This window comes from Falco peregrinus, chromosome 7 (assembly GCF_023634155.1).
Source record: "Falco peregrinus isolate bFalPer1 chromosome 7, bFalPer1.pri, whole genome shotgun sequence".
Taxonomy (NCBI): Eukaryota; Metazoa; Chordata; class Aves; order Falconiformes; family Falconidae; genus Falco; species Falco peregrinus.
The window spans coordinates 20,208,062-20,227,889 of NC_073727.1; the positions used below are offsets into that span (position 1 = coordinate 20,208,062).

The following is a 19,828-nucleotide window of genomic DNA, read 5'->3' on the forward strand; positions in this document are numbered from 1 at the left end:
TGCCCGCGGGTCACAGCCCCCTGCGGGCAGCCCCTGCCCCGGGGGTCCTGCCCGGGCTGCGGGGGGGAGCTGCCCCCGGGGGCTCCACGGGCTGGGGGCACGGCCTGCCCGGCCGGGGGCTCCCCACGGGCTGGGGGAGCCTCTGCTGCGGCGCCTGGAGCCCCCCGGCCTCCCCCTGCCCTGGCCTGGGGGGCTGCAGGGCCGCGGCTCCCCCCTGTGCTCGCTCCTCTCTCCGGTCCCACCTGCAAAGGGGGTTTTTCCCCTTACCCCAGGGGCGCTCCCACCATCGCTGGTGGGTCAGCCCTTGGCTCCATCTTGGAGCCGGCCGGCATCGGCTCCATGGGACACGGGGGAAGCTTCCAGCAGCTTCTCACAGAAGCCACCCCTGTACCCCCCGCTGCCAAAACCTGGCCACGCACACCCAGCACAGAGGTTTGTAACACTGTTCACATCTTTATTTTTGCCATTGGATGATGAGCTTCTTCAAGTATTAAAGTCACAAATCCCTTTTTTTTGAAAAAGAAAAGCCACTTGGCCTAACCTTGGCGCTCTCTCATCCCGCCCTTTCTGTGCCGACAGGGGTGTATGACCAGGAAAAGGCTGACGTTCACCCGGAGCAGATTGCAAGGGGAGCCCTGGGCCCGTCAGGCTCGGCTGAGCGTTGGGTCTGGTCATTTATCACTGTCAGTGGGCGGCGGGGAGAGGCACTGGACCATTCCTGCTCATCTGCTGACTGACAGCTGACTGGAGCCTCATGCAACCTCCAGGCAGATAATCTGCCATCGAGGGGGAGTGTGTGCGAGGGAGATACTCTATCACAGGCTGCATGCTGCTTCTTGCTCAAAGCTACTGACATCTTCACAAGGCAAAAAGAAATGTCAGTTGTGCTTTAAGGGGCTGCGGTGTATTGTAATGCTTCACTAAAACGGTGCTGTACCTCATTTCCATGGTTTCGTGTAGATCCGTTTTTAAAAACAGATTAATGGCGTGGTGGAGACGTGCAGTCAGGCACAGAAATGATAATGCGATGGCAGTGTTCAGATGAGAAAAAACGCTGTTTGTTTCACCTATCAATTTAATTCGCAGGACTGCAGATATGCTGCAAAGCGGCGTAATTGTTCAAAAATATCAAAACCCACCCTGCCAACTATAGGCCTCTGAGTAAGCCTACATATTTAAGCAGTGGTAAAACTATCTTGTGAGGGAAATCTGAAATTAAAGCAAGAAAAATCTAGTAAGTAAGGATTGATACTATTCCTGCAGTGTTTTGTGCCAGAAATGCTTCCTGTAGGTGCTAATTTAGAGCAGTGCTCTGCAAGATAGGCTCCTGAACGGGTGTGAGGAGATCCTCTTCTCAAAAATCCGCACTCTACCACCTAATGAAAATTTCTGTGTCTTTAATTTTGTCAAGCTTAAACTCGAGGTTTTATTGGTTTTAATTTGCTATTATTTTTATTAACAGTATCTATTTTTGCTATTCATTACAAATCATATGCATTAACTTAACTGGGGAACATTTTAATTGAGCACTGCTGGAGATTTTCCAATAAATTAACATTACATACTTTTAACAGATGTCTGAATTAGACATTGTTATTAGACATTGTAATTAATAGAAGTATTACTCAAATTAAAATCTCAGGGCCTTCGAAAAATTAAATTGCAGGTGACTGAGTGATGTTAACTCATTAATAGAGTGACTGTTGAAGTGCCTCCGTTGGGTTCTATTAGGCCAATAAACACCGTTTCCCAAGTAGCTGGAGAGGGAGTTGGACAAACTCTTCGCTATAGGGGACTGGGAATCAAGGCATGTTTTACCAGAGATGTTGTGCAGTCCTTTAACCTGTCATTGTGTTATTGGTGTGATATACATAAGAATACCTTTCTGGGATGGTTGTTGTAAAGTTTTAGTATGTTGGTTAGATTTTTTGTGGGTATGAAAATGACAATAGGCCTGGTTGTTCACTGGCTTGGATCTTCAAAGTTATTTTTTCCGTTTTTCATGGAGAACAAATAGAAAGCTGGTATAAACCAGGACATTTGTGCAAGGAAGAATCAGTCCCCCTAAAGGTACAAAGTATCAATGAGTTGATGGAGAAAAGTATGAGTGGCTCTTCTTTGGTATTGCTTCTCTAAGTGAACAAAAACAGACAGTTGGAATTAATTTGATATCTAATACAGATACCTTTATCTGAGCGAACCACTGTAGAATCCTTCATACTAATTGGGGAAAAAGTCACCTGTAGGTTAAGATTCATCTCTTCTGTATGTGAATGCCTAAAAGCAAATGAACTGCTTAATACTACATATATATTCCCATCAGTCCAGGTGCTTTGGGTGAGAGGAACCTTTCCTGAGTCAAGCTTTTTTCCATATTGTATTTCAGAAAAAACAAAGAAGTTGCATGTAGACTGATCTTATCAGCTTGAACAGCATGTTTTAGTGCACTATTAAAATATTGTAATATTAGTCATAGAAGTCTGCAGTGGAAAGGCAGTGTTTCTCTGTGGGTCCCTCCACAGGAAAAAAAAGTTGTGAGTTATATCTCTGTGTACGTAATTAAAGACTTGAAAAGCCACTGCTCTACTATTTAACTCCAAATTCATGGCCAGCCATGAATTTCAAAGGGATTTTCCCACTTTGAACATGTATGTGAATGTACAGCAAAAATTATCTTGAGTCTAATTTTGAGAAGCTATGAACATAAAAAATCAATAATAGCTCGTCAGTGTTAAGATACCCAGTATCAATTGGCACAAGGCTTAACTGCTCTCATGCTGAGCCCTCAGAAACTGAGCATCCTAAATCAAAAGTCACATTTAGAAGGCTATTTATGTAAATATTAATGTGTAAAAGGAAATGATAAAAAAGTAACCTTCTTAAAAGCAAGTTGGGGGATTTTATCATTAGGTCTGTGCTGTTTACTGTACCTAGCTTTTCTTTGCATGGGCTAGCCTAGAATTTAGCATTTACATTGCTGGTTCACAAGCAAGATGTTATCACAGAATCACAGAACGGTTTGGGTGGGAAGGCACCTTACAGACCACCCAGTCCCACCCCCCCCCAGCCCCGTCCAGCCTGGCCTTGAGCACTGCCAGGGATGGGGCACCCACAGCTGCTCTGGGCAGCCTGGGCCAGCGCCTCGCCGCCCTCACAGGGAAGAATTTCTTCCTCATCTCTCATCTCCATCTCCCCTCTCTCATGTAAAGCCATTCCCCCGTGTGCCATCGCCACCTGCCCTTGCCCAAAGCCCCTCCCCAGCTTTCTTGCCGGCCCCTTTAGGCACTGGCAGGTGCTCTAAGGTCTCCCCGCAGCCTTCTCCTCCCCAGGCTGAGCCACCCCAGCTCTCCCAGCCTGTCCCCACAGCAGGGCTGCTCCAGTGCTCTGATTATCTTTGTGGCCTCCTCTGGACCAGCTCCAACAGGCCCGTGTCCTTATGTTGGAGGTCCCAGAGCTGGATGCAGCGCTGCAGGGGGGAGCCAGACAGTGCCAGGAGGCATACCAACAGAGATTATATCCCCACCAGCAGTCTCTAGAAGAGAAGCTGAGGGAACATAGATGCCCAGTCTGGCCATTATAAGAATTTATTTCTCCCATGAGTCTTCTGTCCTTCCCTCATGGGCCGTGGTCTCTGCCCTTTTAGACAGTTTCCCCCCTTTTTTTCCTCAAGAAAGATTAGGGCACAAACTCTTCCTCCATTTATAAGAAAACCGTAGTATTCCTGGAGCTCCTTTGTGGCTCTCTGTGCTTCATTGCAGAATTTCTGCCTAGAGCTTTGTGCTAGTTTTCATTTTTCATGGTGTACACATGATGTCCCAGTTGAGTATCCAGTACATGTTTTATTCATGTGCTTTTCACCCCTTCTTTGAGATCATTAATAAAGCTGCTAAATAAACCCAGGCTTAGCAATCCTTCTTGCCACACCCCACTGGACATCTCCTCCCAACTTGGTTACACTGTGTTTGTCATCGTCCTTTGTTTGGATCTCTTGTTTTTCCAGCCTATCTGATAATAGTCTTACCCAGATCGGTATAGATAAGGGTTTCAAGCTGGATTTTGAAAGGCATTGTCTCTTAATTCTGAAATAAAGTCCAGTTGTATTTTATCAGCTTCATTAAATTCCTAGACTAACGACCAGGTGCTACTGGCACGGCCCGAAAGGCAATAATGGATTGTTTGTGTTTGGTGGATAACTCAATGCCATGCTCTTCTCCAGGTTTAGACCTTTTTCTATGCATTCAGTGCATTGCTGATCATTACAGGAAGTAAAAAAATGATGGTGTGCTGCTATTATTTTCTCAAACGTTGACCTGTTCTTGTGCAGAAAGGGATAATTACCAATCCAAATTATTTAACAGCTATGCATTGGGTCCCACTTAGTAAATGCAACACTGTTTTTATCATTTTATTTTGGATTACCAGACAATGATGCAGAACTGACAGCTGAAATCTCTGTAGGTCAGTATACTGGCAACCTGGCTATCTCTTACATACAAGCAAACTTTAAACTAGTGTCAGGTTTTTCATGTGCATTTCTGTAACTAGAAGAAGCTTAAGGAAGGAGATAAGGAGGTAGCTGTGGTTTTGTTGATGGAGATCTCCCAGCTATGAAGGGAAGTAACATAGAAATGATGAGGAAACTTGTAAAGAAGCATCAAGAGTTATGGCTGGCTTCTCAGAGTGATTAGAGGAACATGACATTCAGCTTGTTCATGAAAGATGGTCTTGGTCTTGGTCTTGGTCTTGGTCTTGGAAAGATCATCTTGGAAAGATGGCAGCATGGTCTTGGTCAGGAGGGCTGTGAAAGCAAACAAGTAACTTCTGCTTGGTGCAATAGAGAAGCAGTTTGAAGAGGAGAGTGACGTTGTGAACTGATGGACTAGAACAGTGTTCTTTGCAGCAATATTTTTAGGGAATTTTAGTGCTCTAGAAAGCCTTTCTTAGGTTTCAAGGAAAGCATATTTTAGAGATAAAGCTGGGAGATAATGAGAATCTAAAGAAAAGATGTATATGTACATGTAGACAGTGGAGCCATTGTAGAGGTATCAGGAAAGTAAAATCTTGACCATTTGAACATTGCCTGTCTTTTTAGAAGAAGTTATATTTGTGTTTCTTGTTTCATTTTTGATTTTTGAATCTAGGTGCTCTCCGTTTTTTAATCTCCTAACAGGCAGGTTAAAAAGCATAGGTTTTAAAAATGAAAACTAAGATTTCTATGTTATGTCATAACTCCATGAGTTTGGCTTTTGGGAAGTGAAATGATGTGACAGTCCCCCAGATACCACAAGAGTTGACTACTGTGTGTACCTACAATGTTTCCGTCAGTGTTACCTGTCTGAACTGGGTGGACACTGTATTGATTAGAGGTCTATTACTGCAGTACAGCAACAAAAAAGCCTGTGAGATAGGCTGCCTTCTAGCAACCCTTGTAGATACGATTGTTACAGACTCAGAATCATAGATTTGTTTAGGTTGGTGTCGTGATTTTCATCTGCTACTGTTTCCTTTGCTATTTTGATCATGTATTTTACCGTTAATGTTTGTCCTGGTTCATAACCTATAATCTCCATTGGTGTCAAGGCCATATTTTAATAAATATGTATATACACAAAGGCATATATAATCCTCCCACTGAGTAGATCGTTAATCTCAGTTATATTACTGCAGGTGATATAGGTGGAATTCATCAGAGTCTGTCACTAGTTTCCTTATAATCAGTTCTCAGAAACTGACATTTTTACATATGACTCATTTTGTCCTGAAGAAAACATACAAAATATGTCAGATGAATCACCACAGAAGTGTCTGGTTCTTTCCGGAATACAGAAGGATCCAAGGCTGAATACTCAGATGCAGATATCCATTGTAGATGACTAAAGCCAAGTGGCATGAATCCCAATTTAAGCATATTTAATTCAACCATATTGTATCTATCCCAAAACTCAAAAGTTAAAGACCTGTCGTACAGAATCAGAAAAGGCATCAAGCAGCACATGTGGATACTGTAGGATGTGAGTGGTCTTGTTTAGCTAGGTCTCATGTACTTTCTGTGTGTGAAAGTCATATAATCATAATCATAGCATTGTTTAGGTTGGAAAAGACCTTTAAGATCATCGAGTTAACCCAGCAGTGCCAAGCCCACCACTAGCCCATGTCCCTAAGGACCACATCTACACATCTTTTAAATCCCTCCAGGGATGGTGACTCCACCACATCCCTGGGCAGCCTGTGCCAGTGCTTGACCACCATGTCCCAGTGCTTGACCACCCTTTTGGTGAAGATATTTCCCCTAATCTCCAACCTAAACCTCCCCTGGTGCAACTTGAGGCCATTTCCTCTTGTCCTGTCACTTGTTACTTGGGAGAAGACACTGACCCCGCCGGCTACAGCCTCCTGTCAGTTGTAGAGATTGAGAAGGCCCTCCCTGAGCCTCCTTTTCTCCAGGCTGAGCACCCTCAGTTCCCACAGCCGCTCAATGGTGCATGGCTTTGTCTTCTTGAAAGCAGTAAGTCTGTGATTCTAGTTTCTAGGATACTTTCCCCTGGTCATACCTCAAATACACACCCGATCCTCATATTTTCCTCTCAACCCCCATCATCCTCTGTCCCAGCTGCCACGTACCCACTACCCCACACCCTGTATGTACGTCTGCTCTCTCTCTGGTCTTATGCAGAGCCCTACAGCTGGCTTTTCCCTTTGCCCTGCACATGCTCCTATAGCCTATCTTCCCCGTCGCACACAGGGTCTCCTCTGACCTTGCAGCCCATCTTTCACACATACCTCTCACACTGTGCAGCCTGCTTCCCTTGTGGTCCATAGCTGTGTGACATACTGCTTCCTATTAGCACAGTCACACAGCTACAGGCACAGCTGTTCAGCCACTAATCTGCAAACCCCGGTAGACTGGAAATTTCAAGATCACTGTTTTTCTTCCTCTGCATCTCCACTGTGCTCTTCTAGGAAATGAATTCATTTTCCTTTTAAAAAAATTATTTTCATGTCATTCCTGTTGGTACATTTCCCAGTAAGAACTGCAGAACAAATCAGTGTGCAATAATCTCACCTTTGTTCATTAAATAGAACCTATGTTTTTTGAGTAGTCCATGTGTTTTGGAGCTTGAACTGACACACTGTGCTAGGATGCATCACATTTTGTAGCATCAATCAGTTTCTGTGTAATAATCTGTTTGATAGAATGGATGCAGCAGAACACAGTGTGTCACTTTGTGAGACGTCATCTCCAGAATACATTTCAAAACTGTTTTCAGCTACCACTCTTCCTTTCCTGACCTATTTTAATAAGCTAAGTTATTTATTTTTCAACGAAATTTGTAATTAATATTTTTCACTGAATGATATCAAGCTTTTTAAATAATAGCTGGGAACTACCATGTGACAGCAATAGCACAATACTACAAATAGTTGTAGGCAGTGAATTACCATTACATCGCTGACCTCTCTTTTTAATTGGTAATGAATTGACAGCTGATCTCCACTGACTGACAGAGGACAGAACTAGAGAATTGAGAGGTGAAAGAAACCCAGTAGATCATGTACGCCATCTCCCTGCCAATGCTGAGAACCAAAATGACATGTCAGAGTTGGAAACATAAATGACTGGGTTTGGACAGTAGTGTCCCTGTGCTGAAAATATCCTTTGGGAGACAAAGTGATTTAAAACATAACATTTCGGGTTTCATCTGATAAGACATTAGATTTTCTTATTACACAGGAGCTTGCAGAACTGACAGTTCTGCTCATTGAACTAGACCTGAAAATAAAGAAGAGCTTCTATTTCATCACCAGCTATGAAGAATTTATGGATGAAATTCTGCCATAAATTCCACATCTGATACCACTGTTAGCTCCACAGAGGCCTGAAGTGGAGCAGCCCTCTCCCTCTTGTGCCTCTCCTCAGTCCTCTAAGAGCATGCCCCTGGTGAAGCTATGCTTTCATGGATTTTTCTCATTGAGTAGATTTTTGAAATCCCCAAAACGATGACGAGAGGCTCCACCTTCAGGGACAAGGATGAATGGTTGGTTTTAGACAGGTTAGGTTGGAAGTAGGGGCATTTAGTAGGTAATTCCTGTTCCTCCAGCAGCACTACCTACAAGCTTTCCCTTTAACAGCCACTGACTTCCCCTCTGTCCTTTCCAGATCATTCTGAAAGCATTGCAAAAGCATTTTCTGATATCCAGGAGATCTTGGGAGAGGGGACGGAGAGAAATAAGATGCAAGATTTCCCCTCGGGCTAAAGAAGTAAGGATCTGTCTGGTTCAGTATTAATGACTGCAACAATCCTGTCCTTGTACAGTTTATAAAATCCTCATATATGACATAATTTGGTACACAGTGCATGTGTAACTCCTCCTGGCATACACATCACATATCATATTAGAAAGCTAAACTGTTTTTTTTTAAGGAAATGTCTTCCAAGTTATGAAATAGGTAAACGGTGAAAAATTTGGAATTTATGCTTTTGTCTGAACGAACTATCAAGCTTACTCCTGCAATAAACTGACAAAACAATCCAAGTAACTGTTTTGATGAAACTATCAGCCATGCCTGCTGAGAATGATAGGACAAAAAAAAAAAGAAAAAGATTCTGGTTCTGTGACAGCTAGGCTTTCAAACCAGAATTTAGTCAGGTTGACTTCAATTGGGATGAATCAATTGTGAAAAGATTTAGTAATTGAAAAAAATATATCTTTAACAATTACTGTTAAAAGATTTAACAGGGGTAAGGTACAGTGAACCCCCCCCCCCCCCCAATCTTCTTAGGTTTAAAAAGTCAGGCTTCAAGGTTTGTATTTAGGTATATAAATGAATGTCCCATTTTTTCAAACGTACTGGCCAGTTGTGGCTTTCAGTGAAGTTAATAGAGATTCTGGAAGCCCAGAAGTTTTCAGAATGAGGTGATTTACTTGGCTGCCTCATTTTAGGCACAAATACAATAAAGATCAGATCCCTGTTTTCTAAAGCAGATGAGCGAAGTGCAGTGAAGCTTTCATCAGATGACATGTAAATATACTGAAATAGAATTCTGTTTTAAAGTTATGGAGTAAGTTTTATACTTGAAAATGTGAATAATGCATTTGTTACTGTTTTTTAATTCCACAGGCCATGTAGCCTAATGGAAGTGTACATTTTAGTAGAGTTAGTTTGCTGTTAATAAATTAAGTGCTGCCTGTAGACTTCAATATAACAGGATATGATGATTTGAAAAAATGAGCAGGTATCTACTTCATTCTCTGTTGACATGTACTGGTTAAATTAAATGGTTAAATTTAAAAGAAAATATTTGTTTGGAAAATATTGGTAAGTAAGGCTAATTTTGCTTCCTTTGAACTGTGTTTTCATGTGTTGCCCGTGTTAAACTTTTACCCAAGGACAGTGAATTTCTTATGTTTACTACTCATTCTTCTTTAGCTTAGTATTTATTCTTCCTCTTTGGTGACCCTTTCAGACCTTTTATTCATTACATCTTAAATGGTAACACTGCACTGACAAACTTCCACCATTTTTTTTGAAATCTTGTAGTCTTTCACTGGAAATAAAAATTAGGTAATTTCTTGTTTACCGGACAGAAAAGAAACCCACTGGCCTTCAATTATGTCCTGTATATTGATGGTGCACCACAGTAAAAAGTGTTATATGAAAAAGCAGTAGGGGATGATCAGGCCTGATAGCCCATGTATCTCGGGTTAGCAATCATGCCATGAGGAGCTTGAATGTCTTACATCTCACAAAGCACTTCACTTGTCTTGTGCTACGGGTTAGATTTGTTGTTACATCAGTTTTCAGACTGCTGATAATTCTGTCTTCTCATAAGGCAGTAAAACTTCCTCAGCCATCACAGCAGCAATGAATCTGGTGGCTTCTCCTTGTAGCATTCATTTCACTGTGGTCTTTCTGGAGTGTACAAACTCTGACACTGAAGTTAAACTTGGGTATTCAATGAATTTTTAAATAAAAGAACTTAGCAGCTGTAGGCTACAGTGAAATGCCATCAGTCTGTCTCCGTTTTATGAGTTTTCAAAGAGTGTCTGTCATCCTACAGTTCATTACTTTGCTTTAGAGAGGTGGAGTTGTGCCGTGGATGACATACTCCTCTCACATCCGAAATTCAGGAAGCATTAAAATAACTTGCTTATTCAATGCTGAACATTTTTCTTCACCCGTCTTTATTTAGATGAAAGCAGTCTTTTTCACACAGGCCTGGCCCTTAAGTTTTATGCCCCTTTATTGCATCCAAACTTTTGTCTAAAATGAATATGACAACTATGCTAAATATTACATGGACATGACATGCACAGCTACCACTCTGCAAAGTGAGCAGTGCTTTTATGTTTCGTTGGTGCCCATCTGCAACTCTTCTATGTATTATGACTTAAGTGCCACTTTTGGAAATAATAACCACCGAGTTATTTTTATAACTGTTTTACACAATTCTTATATCTCCTGACCTGCTTTCTCTGTTACTGGTCCAGAATTTCCAGCCTCTTGGTGATCTGGCTGCCACATCAACAGCTGAGTGAGCATTTGGTATAGCTAAAAGAGAAAAGACCTCCACCATGGTGGTGTGATGGAAACGGCAGCAAAAGGAGTCAAGGCACAACAGAAAGGGGAAAGGAGGTTTTAGAGCAGAAGCTGGTTTGCTTTCAGAAGTTCCTCCCTTGCTCCATCACTGCTTATCCCTTTTCCTCCTCTTCTCCCAGTCTACCATCATGTTTGTGCTTGTAGGATGTGGAGGAGGCACCTGGTAATTGCTTAATCAGCTATTTTCAATTCAATTCCTGGCCGCACTTACCATGGAAAATTAACAGTCCTTGTGTGTAAATATGACCCCTGCTCCTGGATTAATTTGATTATGTAAGAATCTCATTTTTCATTTAAAAATAATAACTTTCTGGCTGCACTGATAAAACAAGTTTGGATATGTAGTCTAGATAGTCCCTAATGGTTTAAAAATCAAAAGATAACTATGAAGGCCATATGAATCTCTTGCTAATAAAAAAAAAATGTTCTCAAATCTTTACTATGATTGCTTGAGACTGAATATTTTGAGACCAGAAAATTTCTGATTTTCACTCAATGCTGGATCAGCATTCTCTGAAAGTCAAATCTTTTTAAGCACCTTCATTTGCGCCCGCAAACAGAGAACTCATGTTCATTAATGACTGTGTGAAACTTAATGCAGAGTTCCTCTTGGATATCTTCAGTTATGCAAAATGCCTTGCCTAGCCTTTCTGCACTGCTGATTTAATTCTTGGTATAACTTCCATTTTGTCTGTACTACTGGGAGAGAGGATTTTGCCTATGAGTGACTGGCTGCTCTGCATTGGACCAGTGCTTTTAATTTGGCATATTTAAGAAAGCAGCACTGACTTCAGCCTCTAATAGTTGGAAGTTCAGTTCTGTTAAAGGTCTGATAAGTGGTATAAATTTTGTGGCAACAACTTGATTAGGAATCTAACATAACAGCAGCGCGCTTTTATTTAGCTGAGCTTTAGATTTCCTCTGGGCTTATAGCAGAAAAGTAAATCTGTTTGGAACCTAAGTCAAGCTGGTTTGAAAGGAAAGATTTTTTATAAAACTTTCTCATTTGAACATCTTTCATTGTTAAATTAATCTATTATCTATCTAATGATACAATTGACATACATGGAACTGAGAAGATAAAGAAAGTGTATATTAATAAATTAAAATGTGCCAGCAAACAGGTCCAGGCACTGGAACGTCATTGTCCACGCTGGTAAATTGCTAGGATAGGCTCTAACATGTTTTCAGCTGGGCTAATTAACACTTTTCTCAAATAGTTTCTAGATAGGACTTGTTTATTTTGAGTGTACTAGTACAGATAATGCCTGATCCACGTGTGAACAGAACTTTACTTGAAGTTAGTGAATCTTTAGCAATGGGCAATTGTAGGACTATGTTATAAATTAACTGTGCTAGGACTATATGGAATGATAGGCTGCAAACACTGAATAGTGCCAAAGAAATACCGAGGACCTGTTTAGCAATTTTGATTATCTTTCCAAATAGTATGCTGTTTCACAGATACAGAGGGACTGTGAAGGATTATTTCTATAAAAACCCTGAGAATCTAAGGAGAGCGGGCCAGACGCTGCATCTGTCTAAAACAGACTTTGCCTGAAGCTGAAGTTGAATGTCAGGACCTCCAGGATATGTATTGCTTTCAGGGCATGCTACTTCTGTTCAGCAGGGAGCAAAGTATGTTGCAGGTATCTCTCAGGCTTAGTTTGAAAAATGGTGGAGAGCCTTTGCAGTTGAGGGTGGAGCAGCATTTGGCAGTTTTGGGAAGAAGTCCCCCGTTGTTTGGTTGTGAATTTAAGTTCATTAAAATGCTGACAGCTCGAATATCAAATAAAAGAGAAATAAAAATTTATTCCTTACCAGTTGGCTTTCTGTTGAAATGCTGAGGGTCAAGAAGATCAAGAAAATGACATGAAGACATCCATGTCCTCCCAGTTCTACTTTTCCAAGAGCCTGAATGCTGTTGTAGTCCACCGAAGGATTAACCCTGTAAACACTGACAGCATTAGAGTGAAATGTTTTGTTTTCACCACTAGGAAGATGAAGTTAACTTCTTCCAGCCAGTTCAGTGTTCACTGATAATCTTTCTGTGTTTCTGTAACAACAGTTTTTATCTTACTTATTGTAAGCCCTTGTCTCTGGAATGGCGATATTCTTTCTGTTGCCAAGTTACAGGGAAAGCCCTTCTAATTTTTTTTCCAGTTCCATGGGGCCAAAGTATTTCTAATTTTCTGGAGCTACTCCATCCGATTTATAGGTGAGAACTAAAGCTTATGTTTTCACAAGAAAAAACTGTTCAGTGAAAAGCCCCAAACTGCAATGTTCTGTGAATAGTGTACTTGTTGAGAGGCTCTTTATGCTCATGTGTTGTTACTTTCTTTCCAAAGTTGTGTCTGTGTTTTGTGAATGTCCTTTTAAATTTGGGGTTTTTTTACTGTTTAGTGCATCTAGGCAGGGAATACTGGGAAAACTGTAAGACAAAGTATGAATAACGAGAAGATGTATTATTTTATCTGGGTAAGATCTTTGAAACAAAAGTATGAAGGCATTGGAAGAGAACTTGAGAACTCTGAAAATATTACTTTAATTCAAGCCCATCTCACCTCTAAAAGTTTAATTTTAATACATTGAAAGCCTCACCATTTGGAATGATAGCTACTTCATATATCATATATGTCATTCACTCCTTAAATGAAGGCAGCTATCAGGACTGAGACAGGCTTAGTTTATTTGATCTTGCATGATGTTTCATAATTTTTCTGACTGTTCATTTCAGATGTCTGTAGGTCATGTTAGCAATACAAGCTATAGCAATCAAGGTGGTTTTTTTTCCCCAAAACCTTGTATGGCACTGGTCCACTCTGGAACCTCCCAACAGTTTCCTTCCTAAAGCCCCTCTCTTGGCTTGTGTGGCACAGAGTGTTCAATCTCCTTAAATGCAAACAATTGACTTCATGGCACCTCTTGCTCCAGCTGCAGTTAACCCTGATTTTCCCTTCTCATTGACTGTTGATAAATGGTTAATGCCAGCTGTGATTAGTATTGTCTGTGCCTCCCTGCTAATGAAAAATATTGCTTTCAGAGAATTTTCAAGGCAATCCCATGTTCTTAATTTGCCCTGGTTTATTCCTCACCAGGTTCTGTACTACAGGAAGTAAAATAATGCACATACTGAGAAAACCTCTCGGCTTTCTCCCTAGAAACTATTTTGTGAACAGAAACCTGTATTTTGAGTTCAGGCAATTTTTTTTCTTTCCACCATTGCTGACAATGCATTTTAGTAGATCAAGAAATGAACTTGGGGATGCCAGTGAAAAGGACTGGGAGTATTTTGTTGTGGATCTCTCTATTTATTTTTTTTTTTTGAGGTTGGAGAGATTTTTTCCAGGTTATAAATACAACCCTTCCAGGTTATATATGCAACCCTGATTATACAATAGTGATAAGCCTATATGATCACAAGGAGTAGGATTTTCTTTATGCTGAGGAAAATACATTGGGATGAGAGAGAAGTACATTGGGATGTGAAGAATATATTAGTTTGGAAACGGAGCAGTTTCTAGCCCCTGGGAGCCATCTTGTCACGGGGGAAGTAAAGCCAGGCTTCTGCTACTTTATTATGTAGAAATAATCCCTGTGAGCACCAGCAATGCCAGAATATTGCACTTTTCTGTATTCTTTGTGTTCCTTAAGATTGAAAGTCTCAGCCTTGATTCGGCCTTTATGCAAATGCTTTGTGTAGGAGTTCTGTCTTATGTCCTCCTGTATACTTGTGCAAGGATATATAACTTAAAGTCTTAAGCCGCAGCTTGTGATAGTGTAGCTTATCTGTCTGCTTCCACAGACCAGATTTCCCAGCTGTTCTGTACAAAAAATGCTCTTTCACCTGAGAGTGGGTAGTCACACCGGCTAGAAAAGCACCGTTTAGCTAAAGTAATCCTCAAATGGACCAACTTTTCAGTTTCCATGAAAGCAGTGGGTCTACTTTTGCAAAATTGGTGTTATGCCTCAGGTTTTCTAAGAAAATGGAAGACATTTGTCCGCAGTGTAGAGTAAGTGTCCTGTGTGAAAAACATCTCCATTGCAGAGACCTGGTGGGAGCTGGAAGGTGCTGGGGCTGCCAGCTCCAAGTCACTGAGGACAATTGCATGATGGGTTTGTTTTCACATTTTGTGCTCCTCTCCCCTTCTTGATTAAGCACTGATTAACAGGAGAGTGGGTACGTTTGGTCTGTTGCAGAGGTTTCCAAGGGTGGCAGCATTTAGCAGTGTTAAAACAGTCCGAGGTGTACCTGCTGTAAAGGGCAAGCTGGGTATGGTCTGTGATGAATGGATGTGGCATTAGAGTGTGTTGGCTAAATATTCATTTTAGCGACCGGATTGCTAGTTGTATTGGGTGTAAATGTCCAGGTTTGGGTAGGGGGAGGGTTGCAGGGGTGGCCTCTGTTGAGGAAGAGACAGGGGCTGCCCAGTGCTGGACACAGCTGGCTTGGCAGTAGCCGCACCACAGGCCACAGCTGAGCCTGCCAAGCGATGCTGGTGGCGGCCCTGGCAAAATATATGTAAGAAAGGGGAAAATGTGGTGTGGCAGTGAGGAGTGAGGGAAAACCTGTGAGAAACAGCCCTGTGAGCCTGAAGGTCAGAGTCAGGAATCAAGTGAAGTCGAGCTGGGGAAAAGGGGAGGTTGGGGGAAGGTGGTGTTTGAATCTGTCTTTGTTTCTCACTATCCAGTCACAGTTTAATTGGCAATAAATTAAATTAATTTTCCCCGAGTCAAGTCTGGGCTGCCCGTGATGGTAATTGGTAAGGAATCTCCCTGAATATTATGTTGACCCATGAGCTTTTCCATCTTGCTTTCTCCTCCCGACCTCTTAATGGGGGGGAGTGAGAGAGCAGCTGGGTAGGCGCCTGGCAGCCAGTCAAGGTCAACCTACCCCACTAGTGCAGAAAATACACAGAGTTCATGCTTGGTCATGTAAAAAAGCTGGCAGCTGAGCACCAACATGTCCTAGCAGCAAAGGAGAGCTGTGATTTCCCTCATTTTTCTGCTTGCATGAGGAGGTGGCTTTCAAGAGTACTCCACTTTTGACAGCGATTGCTACTGTATATTGCTCTGTATGTGTGTGTCACGTTAGTAGCAGCTGACTTGTCTTAACAGTATCTTAACAGTGTCTAAACTGAAATACATCTCTGCTGTATATCCTTGAACTTGTAGACAGTATTTTTGAAAAACAGACTCAGAGAGTGTGAGGTTCCAGATATTAGTGAACTGTACAGGTCAGCTTTCAGAAATCAGGCTTCAGGTTTCAATAGAACTGTAAGGAAAAAAAACCAAACCCAATTGATTTATTCAAAGCATATATTCTATTACATTTTGACTTTTTTTTTTTCCCCTTCTAGATAAACATCATGTCAATGGAAACAGAACGGTAGAACCTTTCCCAGAGGGAACACAGATGGCTGTATTTGGTAAGACATCAGTTTTAAAATAAAAGCTCTAAGCTGTATAGTGTTACTGCATGCCAGATTTCTTCATTTCAGCCTGAGTCCTTAGAGTTTAGAATCTGGGCTGCTATTGCCATTTTCTAATCACTACAATCAGCAAAAGCCACTGATCATTTTGGGAGATGTCCATACCCTCAAATAAATACACTGAAAGTATTTTTCTGAGTTATACAAACAGAAAATATAAACCCTTATTTTGTTCCTTCAAAATTCTGAAGTTGTGGCTTTTTATGTATGATAATTCCTGTAAGATCATTCTGTAGTTTCAACAAAATTCTGAAGACGGTCCATGATTTTCTGCACTCCAAGTTATGCAAGGAACTCAAACTCTTGGGATCTACTGTACTTGCAGGGTTGTTACCATTTACATGCCTCAAATGAAACCTGCTGTTTTGTACTTTGTGAATAGTCTCGTAGACTTCTTGTTGAGTGCCAACGGAGCTGGAAAGGTGGCCACTTGTAAAAGAGAAGATATTTAAGTTCATTGTATCTATGCTATTTTCTGTGAAAATGTAATTCTTTGTTGGTTTTATTCTGTTTTCAAACAGAGCTGTATTCACCTCTGAAATATTTAGCCTTCCTATGTGGAATGCAAAGAGCTAAGTTATCCGTGGGCACTGATTTATCATTCCAAAAAATGATCTTTTCAATTGATAATTGCAAATAATCATAGTAAGCATTAACTTTCCTGTGGAGCCAATGTTTCTGTAGTTACTGTGGTTGAAGAGGAGAAATGGTTTGGGGGTATCACCCTTCAGTTATTGTCATGGTTTCTTCAAGTTTTCTTTAGAGTTGTATTGTCTCTCTGCCAGTGTCCCCTCGTCTGTGGATTTGGGGAACATAAAAATGTATTGGAGTGGTGGAACAAGAGACTGTTTGATAAACTTTTTGGAGGTAATGGAAAATGATTGTGTGTTATTTTTGAGTTTTAAAATTAAGATGGATGTAGAGATTCCTCTTGGAATTTTGTACAGCAGGCAGGTTCAGAGAGTTCTGGTACAATCTGATATTGATACTGTCTTCACTGTTTAAAAAATTTTAAATCTCGTCCTTTATTTCCTGTGTGATGGTCAGATCAGTTTTCCAGGGGTTGTGGTGGGTGTTGCTGTGAGTGCTTCTGTTGGTTATATCACTGCTGATAGTACACGATTGGTAAAATTTCATGGAAAGTAATATCCTACCTACAGAATTTCATTAGAAGAGCACAAAATCTTATTAAACAGGCTACTTTGAATCATTCCTGAGGAACTCTGTTATATTTGTATCAAGCCTGGTAACTTCCATAATTTTTAGATTGCCCTAGATTCTTCCACAAGATTTGATCACAAATGTTGGGCTAGGTGGTGAAAACTCATGCTGCTGCCATCTGTGCTGTGAATAAATGGAAAACCTACATTAGGTTTACTATTAGACCTGAAATAAAACAGTATACAAACATGACTCTGATGATAATTGTTGTCATTTGTTGGCATTGGCACCCCATTCTGATATGTGCTATAGAAAAATGGAGCTACAGTTTTTTGCTACCTCCAAGGGGGCCTTGTTTGCTGGCCCCATGTGAACGAAAGGAAAAACTGCAGTAATTCCATTAGTAATTCTCCTCAGATTGTTATTCATCCTATCCATGTGCACTCCTGTTAACAGCAAGTTCTTCGTATTTTAGGAATCTGTAAGCTAGTGGGAAGAAACTGAGCTAGTCTGAGCTGTGAGATTTTCTGACTCCACCTTAGTAAGAGAGAGCTGCTTACATCTCTTCTCCAGAAAACGTCTTTTAATTTTAATTGGGATTGCACAGGGACAAGTCTCAAAGAGCAGTAGTTACTAAGAAGTAATCCCTATCATTGAAAAGATCTGCAAAAGCTAAAAGATGCTAAATAACCATATGATTTTGTAGATTGCCTACTTGCAGAAAATTTTCCTACTGCTTGGACGGTTTTAGACTCACCACTGAAAATAACAGTATAAAATGTAACGCTGGGTTGTAAACAGTAATCCTGTCACCTGCTTGCAATATGCAGTTAGATGGCATTATGTAGCTCCATCTTTTGCAAAACCTCCTTCAAGATGCTCTTGCTAATGTTGCGTTATTTACTTTATGCTGTGACTTCTTGTTTTGATCAAGGTACTGAGTGAACGTACACAGGCCATTGTTCCTGCTGCCCTTCCATTTATAGCGGAATCTCAGAGTTTTCAAAAGGCTTTTAAAATGATCTTGAGATTCTCCCGTTGTCTGTTTAGCATCATTCAGCTGCCTAAGATGCATTGTTCATTAGAATAAAGAGATGTGTCCTTGTTTCTACACTGGTGAAAAAGCTAGATTTCACAGGTGAGCATGACTCTTTAATGGAGGTCTTTTAACGTTAACCATCCAGTGACGTCCTAATCCAGTTTCCAGGCAATACTGAAGCACTAAGAGCACAGGAGGTGCACAGGCACTGCTTACAGCCTTACTGGAGACACCGTAGAATGCGATAACAAAAATCATGGTGTCCCTTGAAGTGAAGAGGGGGGTGTATTCCCAACTTCAGTGACTGAAACAGATGAAACTCTAGATGTTAGGTGTTCGTGTTGTAGATGGTAACATACCAGCTATTCAATAAATGCCTCTCCAGAAAGTTTTCTTGGTTTTATGGCTGTAGATATTTTCAATTAAAACTGTTTTGTCTGTAGTGACTGATTCTAACCAAAAACCTAACCAAAAGACAAAACTTGAATGTATATTAGGGGGTTGACAATGTTTTGAAAAGAAGCAATTTAGGGTTTTTTGACTAGAGGTGTAAAAAATGAAAAGAAAGGCTTCAAAGCTGTAGAACATAGGCAACTTTCAATAAATTAGTATTTCCATCAGTACTGTTGATTCTTTGCATATTTTAAACAGATGTGAATGCACTGCTGTGTTATGCTGAGAAATATTTCTGGTCAGAAATTCTGAATTTTAACTGCATAGTTTTCTTATCAGCTGCTGCTTTTGCAAGACTCTGGTTTACCCCAGAGTACCTGTGTTTTCACTGTGCTTTGTATGGTGCCTTATTGCTCTAAGAGGAAGCATTGTGCATATGGTGTGTTCCAAGAAGGGCTCTTATCTACCTTTAGTAAAATCTGGCAATAGTTCAGATTTGTAATTATAACACTTCTAAAATATGGGACTAAATTGTGTTTTATTTACTTGACATATACTGGCTAGTAATGGGATAATTGGTTTCTTGATGTAAACAAAATATAGACATAAGTAGGATGTTAAGTAACGGATAAGATCTAATTACAGACATTTCTGAGTTGGCAGACACATCCAAGCTTGGTCACCTTCTGCTCTGCACTTACTAGACAGCAGCATGTTCCAGTAATTCTATAGAGCCGTATTATTGTTCTTTGCCGGAGTTATTATGTCCTGCTTATGAGATTCAGGTGTACCCTGTGCATTCCCACAATTCCCACTGCTTCCAGTGGTTATTTAAAAACTGAAACAGGATTACACCAGGACTGTCCGATCAGCACGAGGGTTTCTGAGCCTGTGCGTGTGGCCTCTTCAGCTTCCTTGGCGCTGCAGCGTCGCGTGATACCTCTGCAGCTTGCTGGAAAGCTGAGCTCCTCAAGCAGGACCTGCTCTTGGGACGTTGAACTCTTTCTAAAAAAGGCTTAATCAGGGCAACTTTTAAACTAAAGGAGAATTTAATTTGAAAGTGGGATGATATGTTTAAGAAGTGTTCACTCCTATCTAGAGGTTCTTTGACTCATTCCTAAAACAGCTAGTAGTGGCCGTGTC

General features: G+C 40.9%; 1 protein-coding gene across 2 annotated transcripts in view; it reads left to right on the top strand.

The window, feature by feature from the left end:
* MSRA (methionine sulfoxide reductase A) overlaps positions 1 to 19,828 on the top strand; it is a 293,020-nt gene that overhangs the window by 101,209 nt on the left and 171,983 nt on the right. For both annotated transcript variants that reach the window (XM_055811302.1, XM_055811301.1), the window contains exon 2: positions 15,961 to 16,029. In XM_055811302.1, coding sequence (XP_055667277.1) covers positions 15,961 to 16,029 — 69 coding nt within the window. The remainder of the gene's footprint in view (positions 1 to 15,960; positions 16,030 to 19,828) is intronic.